The sequence below is a fragment of the Protomyctophum bolini genome (assembly GCF_963924005.1).
Source record: "Protomyctophum bolini genome assembly, chromosome: 11".
Classification (NCBI taxonomy): Eukaryota; Metazoa; Chordata; class Actinopteri; order Myctophiformes; family Myctophidae; genus Protomyctophum; species Protomyctophum bolini.
The window spans coordinates 22,169,913-22,188,584 of NC_137872.1; the positions used below are offsets into that span (position 1 = coordinate 22,169,913).

Consider the following 18,672-nt stretch of genomic DNA (forward strand, 5'->3'; position numbering starts at 1 on the left):
ACTCAACATTTCTAACATAAAACTTTAGCGTAGTCAAAATGTCCGGGTTCACTTTCTGGCAAGTGGACTAATAGGCCTACAAGATGTGTTGAAAGGTTTAAAAAAAAAAAACATTTGTAAATAGCCGATCTACAACCTCACATCGCAACGTGCTGTTAGCTTGTAGATCAGATATTTTTGAGTGGTGCAACCACTCCTACAACCAGCAATGTCCGTGCGTACCCAACTATGTGGCGGGGGGGATTGCACCACTCAGTTCACACAGGTGTGATTTTTTAATTGTTAATGTATATATAGGGTTAAAGGACAACTTTAGTTTTTTCCAACCAAGGTTCTTGTTATTAGATAAAGTAAAAGATGAGTGTTATTTTTTTTTCATTTCCTGCTCTTTCGTTTTAGCGATTTTAGCTATTTTTGACAGGGGGGCAGGGGCATTCGAACATGGTCCTAAATATGTAGTCCTGTCCTACTAACAGACCACAAGAAATTATATCTGGTCACAAAAGATCATGGGATCTATAGAATGTGACAAACTGAGATATTGAGCCTATGACACACAGTATGGCATCCCCCTAGGCCTAGTACCTCTACCTTCACATTCAGTAGATCCTGTGATCTTGTGTGGCCAGATGTAATTTCCTGGTGTCTATAAGACTATAGTAAAAAATTAATGAAGAAACATTTTTGCAAAAAAGGACGTATTTAACCCCATGATAAAATCCCAGCAAAAATCGCTAAAACGAAAGAAAGCAGCAATTGAAAAAAAAACACACTCACCTTTTACTTTGTCGAATAACAACCTAAAACCTGAACCTTGGTTGAAAAAACTAAAGTTGTCCTTTAAAGTGGTTAAACCGATTTTGGTTTAACCACTGGAGCCCTGGAGGTCCCTGGACACACTTTGAGAGCCATTGGGTTAAGACGCTGACATTAGTCTCCAATCAATGAGAGAAAGCACTTATAAGATTTAGGCTATCTAAACGTAGACGCCCTTTCCGGCTCTGGAGTGCATGTGCTCAAGAGGGGGCAAAACTTTCCAGAGATTCCTTGCGATGCCCTACGGAAGCATGTGTGCGTCCTCTCCCAGTGTAAATAAATTATTCCGCCCCTCCTTCAACACACATCGCTCCAATGAACTGCAGCAGCCAATGAGGCATCTATTTTTAAAAGATCTATGGGCCATACTGTCGAAGATTGGAAAGAAACCCAAAACCGGCCTCTTCCTTACTTCCGTCACAGACAAGTCTTACCAATTATACTAATTAAGGCTCTGCTCAATTGAGCGTAGCAGTGATTCTCAATCCTTTTCATTTCAAGGACCATAACTCTGACATATAATGGATAATATAATATACATGGAAACGAAATGGACAAAACACATTGTAGATGTATATTTTCGGTGAAGATTTCTGGTGTACAGGGGAGGGGGGAGAGCACACCAAGTACAGAGTCAACGGTCAAGTTTTGATGGAACCAAAGCCATGAGGGTCCCTGGAGCTCACTTTTGGACCCACTGGTGTAGCAGAAAGTATCCAGTAAGCCAACATGCACGATATCAGGACCCTGACTCTGGATGACCAGAATGGAACTGAGCATTCATTAGTATCATTGGTAACACGAAGTAAGGAAGACACCCAATTTCTTTCCAATTATGGTTGACTTGAAGCCTATTTCCTGCAGACAAAAACCTTGTAATCAATATTTCAGCTTTTAGTAATTTCTTTTGTAAATAATATAAAATATACTACATCGTACAAGAGTGCTGCAAATAAACAAGCTTGTATTTCGCAATGATTTTTTAACAAGTATAAGTGATTGCTTTTGTGGATTTTAAAAATATTGAACCAATGAAAAATAATAGTTTAGTATGTGACTAAATATCTACATTGGTCCATTGGAACAGCGGTTCTATCCCACCTCCCATTTCCTGAAAATTGATTTTTGGACCTTACATGAACACGACAGCAGCATATTGTTGTTTTGAACTAAAACATATCTCCCACCACCGACAAATCCATCCTAAAGCCCAAACCACATCAAAGGGTTGAGTCAGGACAAAACGGTCATTAAGGTAAACCACACCAATGTAACTCATTGAGTTGCATTGGTGTGGTTGATCTTAAAAAACTGTTTTGTCCTGACCCAACCCTTTGGTGTGGTTTGGACTTAAGGGCACGTTAGTACCTATGTTGCATCATTCCCAGCAAAAAAAGTCTTCAGTGAGAAAGGTGTCATCTATTATCTAGTATATAGAAAAACAGCCCATATCATGGTCTTCCTCGTACACTTTCCATAATAAAAAAAGAATTGACAACACATAGCAATGATTCCATGGCAAAACAAAAGGACCTTATGCTAGCTAGTCAGACTCACCACATGACCTGACATCAATGGTGTCGACAAGTCTATTTTAACAACCTAACCCAACAAATTAAGGTACTACAAGTGAATCTGGATGAGTTTTGGTACATCTCCACCACATTTAATATCCTCAATTCTTTCCTTTAATCATTTGTCTTTTGTACAAATGAAAAACAAAAAACAAAACAAAAAACAATAAAGACAAAAGGTTAGCCCTACAACGTTTTTTTCTATTCTTTTTTCCCCAGCTCTCTTAGACTTTTCAAAAAACTCAAAATCCAGAAATAAGCAACGTCTGACATTTTTTTTCTTTTTGAATGGAAGCGATGCTTTTACATGTCCGTTCAAGTCTGTTTTATTTTTTTCTCCCCTCATCTTCATGAGGGCGGTGTTGGGATTGCGATATGTGTGTGTCAGGGGGTGGGGTGGGAGGGTGTCCTCTCTGCTTTGAGTCACAGTCTCAGAAAGGATGGAGGAGAAGTTGGATGTGAAGCAGGATGTAAACTTAGGATACAGCTTTGCTATCCCAACGCCACTGTGACTGAACAAGCAGGGTTATTGGTCCTTAACGGATGTCCATCGCCATCATGGAGGAAGGGTAATCCTCTATGTCCGCCTGCGACGGTTGCCAACCCGCTTAGCGCCGCCCTGGGTTTGGGAGCTTGAATGGCTGACTAGGCCATTGATTCTCAACTTTTTAATTTCAAGGACGACCGATTTGATTGATGCATTACTAGTGGTTATCAAACTTTAAAATGTCAAGTGGCATTTTAGAACCCTCCAAGGAACCCTGAGAGTCCCAGGACCCCACTTTGAGAACCAGTGCATTAGACCATCGACCCCAATTTGTTATATATTCCAATCTCTGGGACCCCAATTCTATGCCTTAATTTAACTTTGAGAGTGAACCAATAGAACCAAATGACCCCGCTAAGGGTCCATTTGATTCCTTTTGTACAGACCCAAACAGTCCAACAGAAAACCGAACCACAACCGATGTTGAGAGACCGTGCACTAACTAGGCTATTGGTCCCTCAGGATTCCAAATTGCCTTGCCGATCTGTAACTCGGAGACTGTACAAATGAAACCAAATGGAGTGGACCCTTATAAGGTCTGTAACTCTTGACAGTATACAAATGGACCCTTACAGGTCTGAAACGCTGAGTGTTATGAATGGAACCAAATGGACCTGTAAGGGGCCATTTGGTTCAATTGTTTGGGGGTCCTTGAAATTGAAAGGTTTGAGAAGCACTGGACCGGACCACAACCTCAGCTTTCCATCTTCGGTGGGGTTTCCTTCTACTTCTAGGAGTTATTCTAGGAGTCGACCAGTACTAGCTCCACTTTCGACGATAAAAAAGAAACTAACAACATGGAAACAAGGAACCGGTCCATTTGTCCAAAGTGTACAATGCGCTCAAACCAACATGGCAGTCCGTAACTGTAGCAGAGAAGGATGCTGTTACCATGGTTAAACACATAGTAACGTCTAGTGTTCTACTGTTATCAGTTCTAACTCTAAATTTCATGGTGTAGGGCAGTGATGCTCTGACATAAATAACGTTAAGGGGGAACTTTATTTTCTGTAATCCTGGGCTCTGCATTTGGCCAACAAACGAAGGGTGGGGGAAATAATTATTGGAATTGGTCCATGTGGTCACCACCGGAAATTTTGCATCCGTCAGGAGGGGCGTTTTTGGGAGGAAATAAACGAAAAGTAAAGAAAAGAAAAGAGAAAGCTAAACGTTTGAGCCAATTCCAAAACATATTTTCCACTAACCCTTCGTTTGCATTTGTTACGACCTAAAAGCAGGGCCCAGGTAAAAAAAAAAAGAAAAAGAAAACGCCAAAGTTCCCCTGGGTATATCGTGTTCTTCTCAAATGTTTGTGGATCTGACATGACGCACAAGACCAGAATCCAGCATTGCCGTGTGAAAAGCGTTTTTGGGACATCCACTGGACGAGAGGACGGTGGACGAACACAGTGCCGCTAGCAAAGAACATTCCCAGGAGGAGATGAAGGAGGATGTTTTAAGACCAGGAGGTAAAAGTACAGGAGCCAATAGGAAGGAAGAAAGGACGGATCATAACGAGGGGAAACCCCCGTAAACGGGGGATGGGGAGATGATGTCTGTGGTACAGTCCTGCAATTTGACTTTCACTAGTCCACGTTGTCCGTGCGTGTGCACGTGCGCGAAAATCCAGTCCAACGAACTGCATTTGTAAAGGGGGTTGAGTCCTGCTTCTTGTGCTCATTGTCCTGTTTTGCGCACGTGTGTGTATTCCCTCATTTATGCTCCGTCGAACAAAAAGGCATTGCGTTGACAAAAATAGTCGACATGCAAGCTCACAATGTGTCGTGTCTGTGATGCGTTGTGAGCTTGTAGGGCGGCTGTTTTTGTACACTATATATATATATATATATATATATATATATATATATATATATATATATATATATATAATCGTGTTTTTGTACTATACACTGTCATTTTGTAACTATATATTGTAGGTCGCCTATTTTTGCACAACAAAGTATAAATCAGATTTAAGGGGCTGTGGGGGATAAGTCCCAATGAATGCTGGGAGGTGCGAAGGGGAGGTGAACAACTCTCATAGCGACTAGTGGGAGCAGCCTGTGTTGGCAGGGAGGACGGATAAACCACGAGATTGTTTTTAAGACCAGTCACAACACAGTGTGCCTTATCAGCACTGCTTTTGGTATACTGGTTTTAGCTGCAGTTATGATTGGCTGACTGGCTGGTGGGGGGTGGGGGGCAGCACACTGCCACGGTTCGAAGAGGAGGAGCTTGTGTGTGTGTGAGAGAGAGTGAGTGAAGTCGGGGTAGGGGAGGTCGTCTTGTCATGCCAGGAGGGAAGGGGGGAGCTTCTTGAGCGGGCGAGATCTTCTCAGGGCGAAGCTCTCTCGCCGTCTTTTTTAACTCCCATAATGCACGGTGTTGGGGATGGCCATGGGCGAGGCCATGGAGATGGCGGGACCCCCCATGGTGAACTGGTTGGTGACAGGGTAGTGGCTGTTGCCGCCGGCTGATTGGCCTGCCGAGGCTCCTGGGGAGGTAGGAGAAACACCAAGTTACAATAAACATTCACAAGTTACGATTAGTTAGGGAGTTCCGTCTGTTGTAAGGTGTTTATATATATATATATATATATATACAAATCACCAAAAACATTATTCTTACTATTCTAGAATATAATAATAATAAATTGAGCACCACCCCGCCAGGAAACTACGCCGCCACCTACGTCTGGGAAAGTCTTCCCCAGAATACGGACGGTGGGTTTTAAGTGGGTTAAAGCCCATTCTATGAGTCTATGGCATCACACAAAAACACCAAGTGTAAAGTGAGTTTTAAAATGGTTCCACTTCATATAATGCTACAATGTAGATGTTGTGCCAAATGTCACCCCCTGGTGGACGTACCCTGGACAATGCCTGTGCTCATGATGGAACCCATCCTGGAGTGCGTGTGGTTCACAATTCCAGAGTTAACTGAGACAAAAGAGAAGGACAATCAACTATTTGTACACACACACGCATGCAAACAAACGCATCAAATATGCCATTGACAAGAATCGTTTTACATTGCAGCACTGTAAGGAAAAAGGAGCTTCCAACCATGACGGTATTATTTTGTAATAACATATCCATAGTCAAACTGCCTTTGAGAAAACATTGCCTTTGATGATACATTTCTAAAAAATAAATAAAGAATACAAATAAAATCTTGTCTTGGGAGTCAGGATTTGTAAATGTCAAATTTGAATAATATAGTTAAGCTAGTAAAATGTAAAAGGACAAGCAATCTAAAGCTGCATTCTAAGTTTTATGTCATGTCTCCCTCTCCCAACCGAGAAAGCAGTGATTAATTCATCCATTCATCCATTTGTCACCTTAGCCTTTAACCACTTTAACCATTATTTTAAACCTTAGCTGATGATGCTACTGGTAGGTAGGTTTCTGAACTGTCCACAGCCCTCCTCTGAGACAAAATGTATATTAACACATTATATTAGTGAGGAACAATTAGGGCATTTAGAACCATTAGGTTCTAAATAACCCACTACTAGACCAGGGGGTTAGGGAGCACTCTGCTACTAGACCAGTGGGTTAGGGAGCACTCTGCTACTAGACCAGTGGGTTAGGGAGCACTCTGCTACTAGACCAGTGGGTTAGGGAGCACTCTGCTACTAGACCAGTGGGTTAGGGAGCACTCTGCTACTAGACCAGTGGGTTAGGGAGCACTCTGCTACTAGACCAGTGGGTTAGGGAGCACTCTGCTACTAGACCAGTGGGTTAGGGAGCACTCTGCTACTAGACCGTGACGAGACACGCCATCTCAAGCCAACTTGAAACCACGAGAGACACCACTGACTCACCGAGCGAGCTAAAGTGAGCAAGTTGCCGTGTCGAACGTTGGTGAAGTTCCCCTGAGCCAGCTCAGCGGCACCCGAGTTGTAACCCGATAGGCACAGTATAGTAAATCCTCGCCCCCCCTACTCGTGTGAGGTTGAAATGAACACAGCGAGTGCTCCCTACATGCACAAAATGACATGTACATTTAACATGAAACCCATCTGTGTCCTCATGTTTTATGCCCATACTATGGGGCATCGGTTTTACGCTCATATTTAGAGATCCCCAATCTCTCAAAACAGTTTCAGCTGAGGAGCTCTGCATCTGGTCTTGAGAGACTAGGGATTGGCAACTCTCATTACGACATGTAGAGTTGTTATTAGGAATGAAAACAAAGGATTACCACACCACCACCAGAAAAGGAGGGTTGAGGGAGAGCGGGTCGACCTGATCCTACACGGGGGCCAACACAGGGAAAACACTTCTCAGATTGGGAGATTCATGGAACTGACTTGTGTTGGACAGTTGACAATTTCTGTGCATACTTCAGGGATCATATATGGGGATCAATTCCCACATTGAACCCCCAATCCAACAAGTTCCCAGTCTGCAAAACCCTGTTTTGTCATGATCGTTTGTCATGAAAGTGTTTCTTTTTTAGACTGCACAGCAATCATTGAAAGTGGCACTTTGTGTTGAATGTGTAGAGACTACTTTTTTCTGTGTTGTTGAGCTATTTAAATCTTGATTATTTGTTTATTGCAGACAGCTGACAGAACATTGTCCCAATAAACCTAATTTGCAGTTTGATAGTTTGATATGGAGCCGTTGTGGCTTATTTTGTAAGTGAGAAGGATGACAAACAAGTTAAATGTCAAGTAAAGATGCGAAACACTTGATTTGTGTTTGCTTTAGTTTTATTTGGCAATTATCAAAAAACAAACATGCATTGCTAAAAAAAAAATATATCAAGGATAACAAAAAGTTTGTTTTTTCCACTGTGGTCCTTGATCTAAAAGACAGCTGAAATGTTTACATATTGCAAATTGTCGCAGTCAGGTAGAAGCCCTGTATCTCCATACTTTTGTAAATTAAGACCCTACTTCATCATACAAGCTCCAAGGTAGTAAAATAGCCGATCTTCAAGCTCACAACACGTCACAAAAGAAAATCAGCCATCTTCACCATTTTACAATGTTCTATTTTTTTTGACATACAAGGTTTTCACCCGGCAGCAATATAATTATTAGTTGTACATAGTTCCCACTGTATCAGAAAGTAAGACATTACAACAATATCAATCCATGCATTGACAAAGGTTCAAGCAATCAAGCAAATATAATTCAACACAATTCCAAACTGTACATAAATACTTTGCCTACTCTGGGAGCATTTCCTGGAGCCATTTCATGACCCCAGGTGTGCAGGCTAGCACTCTGACTAGTAGAGGCACCTTATTCCAGGCTTTAGGCCCGTGTAAGAGAAAGCACATGAACCTGAGACTTAGTCCTCAACCTTGCAATACACTGATCTACTGTAGTAGATGAGATGTGTCGCAGTGTGACGCGCTGTGAGCATGTAGATCTATTTTTGCTGAATGTTCGTCCCTCCCCCAGAATAGGGATGCTAGGATTCTGTAAATGTTTCCAAGAGGCTAAGTCCATGGATCAGCCTTAGTGAAACCTTCCTTTTAACACCAGATGCCTGGAAGCCAATTATCTTTGCAAGAAAAATCTAAACAAAATACAGACAGCTTCTTTTCACATCTATATCCAGAGCCAGCGACTGTTACGATACTTAAATGGCAAAATAGCCATTCGCTGAAAAATTGTATTATCACAAATTACAGTGATCCACACTGAAATTTCTGTTAGCAGAGAGATCCCCCAGTAATAGTGAAACTACAGGTTAGTGTTGTGGCTTGTCATGCCTTGGTTCGGTCAATGTTAACTATACATTATAATAGTGTGCACTTAAACCATTTATCTTAGGGCGGGGTGCTAGACCAAATTTGAGGGTTTGTGCATTGTGTTAACAAACATTGAGTGCTATTGACAACGAATGTCCAGCTTTGAGGGTTTGTGTTAACACAAACATTGTGTAAACAAACATTGAAGGAGAGGACGCAAATTACGATGAGATGATCTATGATGATAAGAGTGCCCCTCACTTCACACGGGTGTGATTTGATTTATTTCACATTTCACAAAGCTTGTTTCCCAGGCTCTGGAATGCATGTTGCTAGTGACTGACCAAGATGTGACTACTATGCAGAACCATGCAGATATATCTTGGTTGTTCATGTTTCAAGGGGGGGGGGTTTGCAAATCACCAAAGCAACTAGTGGCCAACTTGCCTTTTTTGTAGCGGTCTAGGGCTGTTGACAGAATACTAGGCCACAAAACGTTGCAATATACAAACGTGTCAATATGGATTGTTGAGATGCAAAACAGCATTGTGATATCAGGACATAAAAAGGAAATTGCAATACATCCAGTATTCGTGATCTGTTTGAACAGATGCAAGAGCTCTCCTTAAGGGTGCAACAACCGATTTAAGCGTCCAGGATTACAGCTTAGGCAATTGGCACTGGGTGAAAAATGGGTTACAAAATGGTGGGATGGATCTTCAGAGGAGAAAGAAGCATATAGAGGCTGCATTTTCTCAGACTGTATCCTACATGGAGCTCTACAATGACGCAATACAGGAGTTATATCCATCTGCATGTACCAAGGGCCCACATCCAAGCCAGACATTGCTCTGTACAGAGTATCCCCACTGATTTGCATGCGCAAACAGCTGTGAGAAGAACATTCTCACAGTAACCATTCTTTAGTGGGCCAACGAACACCTGCTGGGCGTAGAACCCATCCTAAACCGTAAACTCTATTCCTAATTCTTGTATGTATGTAACAGAGGGGAAAACGTTGTTCCATGTGACTACAAGCCTAGACTGACGCCTGGAATGAAAGACATCCCGGTTGGCTGGCTACTAGAAGTTCAGAAATACTTTGGTATTGCAGCCTAATCTCATACTTTTAAAATGAGTAAGATGACGCTTAAACAGTCTATCTCTATGGGTTTTGATCAATGAAGTACACACATTCATAATCATTGAACCATTATTAAAATGGCTGGTTCCCTTCAAAGTTGCAGTCAAGGGCTGGCTGGTACTCGACAGCTGGCAGTTTTATCTTAAATCCAAATTCCATTTCACATAGCCCAGGTTGTGCCACGGTGCCACCTTCTGCTCCACACAACAGAATTACACCATAAACTTCCCAAGGAAAACGTGACAGGTGAGTGTACACATGCCATGTGTGAGGGACAGACAGCAGAGTGGGACCTGCCATGTGTTAGGGACAGACAGCAGAGTGGACACATGCCATGTGTGAGGGACAGACAGCAGAGTGGACACATGCCATGTGTGAGGGACTACAGCAGAGTGGACACATGCCATGTGTGAGGGACAGACAGCAGAGTGGACACATGCCATGTGTGAGGGACAGACAGCAGAGTGGACACATGCCATGTGTGAGGGACAGACAGCAGAGTGGACACATGCCATGTGTGAGGGACAGACAGCAGAGTGGAACAAGTAAAGCACAGGAACTCCTGATCAGAGTGGAGTTAGTGTGCGCCAAGGTTGGCCTTAGGCTAAATGCCAAAAAAACTGAGGTTCTGCACCTATAACATCTTACCGGAACATCAACCTCTGACAACAGGAGGCACTGTGCTGAAAGAAGTCAATAACTTCAAGGACCTGAGCTCATGGGTCAACTCAACCAAGCAAGATTTAAAAAAGTGAGCAGGGCACTTGCATGGAGGGCCCTGGCCTGAACAGCATGATCAGTATATGGAACTCCAACCTCCCCCATCAAATCAAACTCAGCTTCTTCTAATCTATGCAACAGTAGTCAGTTCTTCTATGGCAGTTAATTCTGGACCCTGAAAGTATCTAGATGGGTGCTACACCAGAATTTTGCATGCAGTACCAACAAGATCCTGTATGAGAGAATAGCAAGAGTGAGACAGTAAATGGCAGCCAGGAGAATGACACTAGCAAGACATGATGAACTAACTGATAGCCAGCAAACTGGTGCTGTGGGAACCAACACACAGGCATCGATCATGAAGATGTCCCACACTAACATACATGGATGACTGGATGTACTCAAGAACAACGCAGGAGCGCAAAGTACCAACGAACTGGCCAGATGTATGGAGATGACTGGTATGACAATGGAGGTCTCGTCTGAGGACGACCTAGAGAGGACTCATGCCATGTGCGAGGGACATACAGCAGAGGTGTTGCCTCGGTGTTCCTCTCCTGATGATGCTTACATAGTCTCTGTGGGGTACATCAACGTTCACCCTCCCAGTCTGGACTGGTAAAAATGAAGACACAGCCATAGACAGTATCACACTGTGCAGTGACCTTGCCAACCAATGCTGGCAGCATCTCCCGAGATGCAGGCTCTAGACCACGAGGGTTGGCCCAGCATCAGCCTAGTGGACCGCACCCACATTAGACCACGAGGGTAGGCTCAGCATCAGCCTAGTGGACCGCACCCACATTGCTTCTAGCCCTGCTCACATCTCCTCACATTCCACTGTAGATGGATGTACAAGGAGGGAAAATATTCCTGCAGTGCTTTGACATCATCACAGCGTAAGGTAACACTTTGAAGCAATGAAGACAACAAATACAAATAATAATCCCAGCAGCAATACAAACCCTTCATAAGTGCATGCAACACATTGTGACTGTGAGCTTGTTGATCTGCTATTTTCAGATTGTTTTAGTCCTGTCCCAACGATTACTTTTTAAAATTGCGAAGAATCACATAATCTTTATGCGATCAAATTTGTATTGGCTAAAACTTGAATGATAAACTGAAAAGCAGTGCAGTGTGTTGCTTTGTCAAAGTATGTGAGACACACACACACACACACACACACACACACACACGAGAGAGAGAGAGATAGAGAGAACGTTCCTTTTCTTTCTGACGAGAGAGAGAACATTCCTTTTCTTTCTGACAAGGCAGCTGACACGGAACGAAGAGAATGACAACATTCTATAAACGTGTCTGTCAGTCTCTTTGACAGCACTGATGTTTCAGAGCACCCAAAACTCTAGTTGCGTTCATGTAACGTTATCGTGCAACATCGCGTCGTAAATGTAAAAGGCATCCACATCCAACTGTCCTACAGATGTCAGTAGTAAACACCAGGTGGTAAAATGATCCCGCTGTGACACAACGGTTTAATTCTATTTAGACAAGGCTTTAGCCCATCTGTGTAATTCTTCGCCCTATGTTAGACCCGCAGAGGGAGACCTACAGATAAAGTTGGTAAAGATGGGTTTTTTATAATAATTTGAATTTCATTATATTTTGATTAACTCTTGCACCCCTAAAAAAACTGAAAAATGCAATAAAAAATATAAAACAATCTCCTGAAAACAGATAGCAGAACAAGGATTTGGAGCCTTGAATTAAAGAGTGTTGTAACAAGTGTTGGGCAACAGGGCAAGTCACTTAAAGGAAATAGTTTCAGTTACGTTACTAGTTTCTTTAGCGTTACTTTAATTTCTTTATCAACTTTCATGTGTTTTATAGGAATAATTTATTCAACATGATCGATGGATCTGAACGTAAATACACGTCCTGATCATGTACGTGTGTCCACTGTCCAGTAAATACACGTCCTGATCATGTACGTGTGTCCACTGTCCAGTAAATACACGTCCTGATCATGTACGTGTGTCCACTGTCCAGTAAATACACCTCCTGATCATGTACGTGTGTCCACTGTCCAGTAAATACACATCCTGATCATGTACGTGTGTCCACTGTCCAGTGGTGTAAAGGAACTAAGTACACTTACTTAGGTACTGTACTTTGTACTTTACTTGAGTTCCAATTTCCAATACTCTTACTCCACTATACTTTACTTGTACATGTACTTCACTATTTGACAATGTATTTAGTAGTTACTTAATACAAAACTAAATACAATAAAAATCTAAATCCATTAAAAAAAGAAATCTGCCTAATGATGATGTCACTGGTGGAGTAGAACAAAATTGTGGTATTTTATCATGAACATTAGTAAGGACCAATTATATGAAGATAGATTAAGAAATGGTGAAATGGTCCTTCAATATTGACCGTGAGGTAGCGCAGATTCTTCTGTTCCTAACATTGACGTTCTGTTCAATCACCACAATCTGAGAACTCAGAGAAAAACACAGCTAAAGATCACACTTAGTGGACGGAGGCGTAAACATTTCATTGACGGACAGCGGAAGAGAGTATTGCCTAGCCAACGGTAAGTTACTACTCGGTAGATATTAGCGAGACTATTCTGAATCAATAAATAACTCAAAGACGTCAACGGCAGGGAGAACCATTGGAAAAAAGACATCCAAGGCAACTAATTGACCGCCATTGAGATTATATATATATATACACACACACACACACACACACGTCATTTGGTGTTTACGATAGAGGACACTCTTCCACAACCTGCAAGTTCACCCAAGACTTCCGGGTTAGAGGACACCCGGAAAGAAAACTTGTAATGTAAACAAATCCAAAGTTAAAGTAGGGTTGAAGTGGTTCATGTGATTTGAACCACATTCCTATTCTGGGGGAGAACATTCTGTGAAAATAGCCACTTTGCAACACAGTTGTATGTACTACTGGGTAGTAAATTGGATGATACCTGCCTTCTTGTGTTTCATCAGCTTTGAAAAAATACATATTGCACGACCTCTCGTGTACACCGTATAACCCTCGCCTCTTCCATAATGAAGTTGAGCCTTGAATCTTAACCTACTCACGCACAACTAATGTCTCCAAAGGTGCACCAAAAACAGACAAACATTAACTGGTGACAGTCAACATGGCAGCAGCATAACTCCCTGAACATTTGGAACACAAAAATATATTAGCAAGCTATGCCTCTCCTCTTTCCTATAGTGCATAGACGGCATCCAGCATTGGTAAATTAAAAAGCATTCAGCAGCCAGGCCTTTAGAAGGTAGAGCAACAGATAATTGACAGCTTCAGATAGTTACATAAATATCTGCACAACAATCAGCTGATTTGTTTTTAAATATATTCATTTCTATGTACTATTATATGTTTTGTAAAGGTGACTGTAAATGTTATACAGAGCACAGTAGAGACCAGCGGAATGCGGATTTAGCCGCGGATGCCGCGGTTAACCGCAGTTTAGGGTCGGTTTAGGGTCAATGGAATATATTATGAATTAATATCGGATAAACCGCGGGTGAAATAATGCTGGAAATAAATTAATGGCATCCATCTATAGGTTTTAAAACTTTTAAAACGGAAATAAATTAATGACATCCATCTATATTCTATAGGCTTATATAGTTTTTAAAAGGCACAAAATCTCGACGTGCGTTAGTAGTATTTTTATATTTTCCATCAGGCACAAATTAGACGCCTACCGGTATATTGGCTAAGAAGGAGTACAACAACGAGTGGTCTGCTAGCTGCTAGGCTAACGGGCAGCTGAGAGTATGAAAGAAATTTACAACTAACTGAAACTGATATCGGTGCCATATGGGACTGCATGGGAGCGAGGGCTGGATATATGCCACATGAAGACGTTCGTTGCGATGTGCGAACGTGACTGAACGGACGGCAGCCTTGTTGCCATGGAAATGGGAATATACAACCGTAACTTTGGTGAACTGTCGGCAGTGGTGACTGACACAACTTATAAATAGCCGATCTACAAGCTCACAACGCGTCGCAGTGAGCCAGCGACGTGTTGTGAACTTGTAGATTGGCTATCCCTGCAGCGGATTTCGGGTGGTTGCGGATATATCAATTTGATTAATTAATTAATGCGGTCGGATTATAAATATGCACACTCAGATTCGGGTGACAAAAAAGCTCATCCGCTGATCTCTAGTGCACAGGGTTGACGTCACAGGAGAGAAGTAGCTAGTTGCACATACATGTGTTGACTGTACTTGGTACAATATATTGGCCTGTACATGTACTTTGTAAACACCTCGTCTAGTATTCAAATCCAGCTGTATTTGTAATGCTCTGACAGTCTCTACTGTCAACTGTGACATTACATGTATATTGATTGATGATACAAATGTCCACACAATTGCTTAAAGGGAACTTGGGCGAGTATTAGTATGGGGGAGGGGCAGATTTAGCTGCAACACTTATTTCAAACATATATACGTATAACAGAGCCCAACCAAAGCCATATTATTAATTATTATTATTATTTTATAATTAATTACAGTAATACATAAAAGAGACATTTTGAAGCCACTATTTCAGGTAATTCAAATCCACTATATAGTTTGGTCTTGAACGGCAACCGGAAACAACATTAGCTATTGGCTTTCCAGCCAGCAGGGGTGGGCCTTCACTCAGTAGAGCCAGTAGAAGGCCTGGAAGCTGAAGCTGTCGGCAACTCCCGTTACATGTAGTTTGTCGTTAGTAAGAATGAAAATAAAGATGCACCACTGGAAGAGGAGGGCTGAAGGAGAGACAACGGGGCGACATACGGTCTCTACGCAAATTTGGTGGTGCCCCAAGAGGCAAATTCAAAGGATGTTTTTTTTTTAATCCGGTCTAATCATATTTGTAATCAATGGTGTGGTAATTATCCTGCAGCCAGAAGCAGGGAAATAGCGCCACCTCCGAGGCCACTAAGGAGAACTACAGCGTTGTCCACTTCACATCCAGCGGCGCACGCTTATTGCCCGTCACATCGGGGTGCACGTGTTTGGTCGGACGTATTAACAGTTTAAGGGTCTCCAGACGGAGGTCTCCGTCCTATTAATTAGTATGGTGTAGATGGAGATTGATTAAAAGGACGGATATTATTCATATAAAAACCGATCACATCGCTCCACAGGCTGGGAGCGTCTGTTGTGCAACATTCGATGTTGCGCAACAGTGGGACGTCATCGAAAATGTTTCCCCCCATTTAGCCGGAAAGGCCGAAAATCTTAAAACGTTAATCAATTTTGATCTTCATACCTCCCATTGTTGTCGATCGCCTCTAGAGTGTTTTGGCTACATTTAGCTGCTTCAGCCACATAACATCTGGTCCGTCGGTAAAAGTGCTCTGCTGCTATAATTCGCTGGGCGCTCTGATTAAATGGATTAAATAACCCTGGGCAATCAAGGTGTGAGTCCGACTCCGACCGACATCCTACCCTAAACCTAAGCTCACAGGATGCCAGGGGTTAGTATTTAACATGCCACGGGTTAGTTTAAATCAGTGGTAACCAACCTTTTCAAGCCCAAGAGCCCATTTTATTCCCAATTGTAAGCCAAGATCTACCACTAAAACGTGTTAGAAAAAACACTTGTTTTTTTGCTATTTCTGACAGGCTCAATGCATGTGCACACATCCACACAAAGACTAAAGCTTAAATTAGAATAAATACTTATAGTAAGTTATATTATCAAAGTCAAATAATATTAACAAATTAGAAATAATTAGTATTAGAAATATTTTGTTTCTCATTTCAATGAATATTCACATTGGCAGATGTTCAAATGACATAGGCATAACATGACCATATATATTTGCACAGATATGGTGACATAATCTCAGGGTCAGCCCACCTTTAATGAGACTGCTGTGACTGCACTTTATCTGCAAGCGTTTTGAAATCTGGTTCATATTTAGTGATTGCCAGTCTGAGGGTGTCATTAAGATGTGAGTCAGTCATACGAGTTCTAAACTTGGATTTTATTATTTTAATTTGTGAAAAGGCCATTTCACATAAGTACGTGGAACCAAAGTAGGCATGCAGCTTCAGTGCACACGACACAATCAGGGGATACTTCTCTGCTCACAAGAGACCAAAATTCCTTCTCTTTAGCTCTGACCTGCAGGTGACAGTCACTTACTAATCCAATAATCTCCATTTAAATATCTGAAGTTAATGCAAACTCATCCTGCATTTTATCGGACAGCAGTTCAATGACAGTAGGCTCAGTAAAGAGGAAAGGGTTTGATACAAAAGCAGCTACTTGACTCATGCGTTGTACTTCAACAAGTTTTCATATTTCCTATTTATCATATTTTTTGCTCTGTGTGCATGTGTACAGAATTCAAACTGTAGCATTGATTATTGTCACGGACAGAAGTCATTCTTTCCCTTTGCATATGCCCTGGAGTGCACTCGCCTATTAGTTTGCATTGCAGACTGGTATATTCAGTATATTTTTCTCATTTTTATATTTTTGTTGTTGCTGCGCAGCAGTTGAGGAGAACGCAAATATGCATTCCTTTAAGTAACACAACTTCGGCGCTATCGGCTAGTAGTCCCAACTCAAGTGTCTGCAGCCTGTCACAAACCCCGTAATGAACGCACGTTGTTCCATATTTTAATGTCGGGTCGGAGAATAAATACAGTATGAATGACGGCGGGATTTATTTGACAACTCTGTCCTGCTTTCTTCACGAGAAGAGAAGAGCGCTCACAGCTGCTAATATGGTAGCAGCCCTCATAGTTGAAATGTGAACCTGGGTCTGGGAAGCTCAGAGCTGCAGCCATTGGCTCATGATACGAGCACACGACCAATGGGACAGATCATTCAGTGTTGCTAAGATACCACCCCCCCACCACACACGCACACACACCCTTGGACGATGGGGTCTATTCTCAAACTCAGAGCCACAGCGCTCTGCTCAAAATTAATTTGCATGTGACGAGCGGCACTGACATTATTCCAATGGGTCTGACACTTCGCGATCGACTGGAAACGTTCCCGCGATCGACTGGTAGCTCGCGAACCCCTGGTTGGTTACCCCTGGTTTAAATGCACCATTTCATTTAAATAAGTGGTTAAATAAGTCAGTTTGACAAAAACGATACTAAAATAAAATCCTAATCGCCTATACTGATAATACTAAAAGAATAAATATGGCCAATAGATTGGTTGGTTGGGCTCTATTATATAACATTGTATTGTTTATAAGAAAGCCAAATCATAACAGATTTTCACATGATTTGAATTCCAAGCATTTAAAATTATTAATATATTTTCTTCTAATAAAATAGTAATATTCTGTTCTGTGTTGAGAACTCTTCAGTCTTTTCCTCCTGGATGGATGCCAGCATCAACGAGCTACAAAGGCTCAAGTGGGTGAGGGGGCGGGGGTGTCATGTTTTTTTATCTGTCCGGGACGTGTCAGTGTTCACACATAAGCCTCCCCCGGAGGTGGGACTGGGCCACATACAGCCCTGTTTTCCCTCATTCATCCCTAGTTGTATTGGGTGGTTGCATTGGGGTACATGGTGGTTGTGTTGGGGTTCATGGGGAGCAGGGGGTCATACCTAGGGGAATGAGGTTGTTGTGTGATACCGTCGTGCCGCTGCCGATAACCGTGCTGAGGTCATACGCTGCAGGCATTCCTGCAGAAGAGAGACACACACACAAACCACATTAAAGCATATGCAGATGAATACTCAGAACCAGAAGATAATAATCAAAATAAAAAGTACAGAATAAAAATATCTCGGCAGGGGAGAAAGCATGCATTAATGACTACCTAATTAATTAATATAATGTGTTAACTAAACACTAATAGTGCATCTGAACAGATGTGTGTGGCACTTTGACATAAGCTGCAGCCATTCACACTAGGGTCCCGGGTACGCACCCGGGAACCACTTGCCACATGTGATTAGTGTGAATGCTGCATACCACACCAGAGAACATAACTGTGGCCCACAGCACTATGGTACGCCTGTTAGAGGTTGTCTGAAGTAAGGCTGTAAGATATTAAGAATTTACCGTCATCAAGCTATGATAATTCAAGGTATACATATTGCGAGAGCATAAATGGCATAATTATTATGTCTATTTGCCAATTGAGCAATCCCATCGGCAAAGCA

At 42.1% G+C, this 18,672-nt stretch overlaps 1 protein-coding gene across 3 annotated transcripts in view; it reads right to left on the reverse strand.

The window, feature by feature from the left end:
- Positions 1-2,456: 2,456 nt before the first annotated feature.
- Positions 2,457-18,672, reverse strand: part of carm1 (coactivator-associated arginine methyltransferase 1) — a 42,598-nt gene continuing 26,382 nt past the window's right edge. For 2 of the 3 annotated variants that reach the window (XM_080775355.1, XM_080775354.1), the window contains exons 14-16: positions 18,112-18,189; positions 5,808-5,876; positions 2,457-5,431 (exon numbers count right to left, since the gene is read on the reverse strand). In XM_080775355.1, the coding sequence (XP_080631481.1) occupies positions 5,301-5,431; positions 5,808-5,876; positions 18,112-18,189 (278 nt within the window). In that variant the 3' untranslated portion in view covers positions 2,457-5,300. The remainder of the gene's footprint in view (positions 5,432-5,807; positions 5,877-18,111; positions 18,190-18,672) is intronic. The other variant, XM_080775356.1, reaches the window with a different exon arrangement.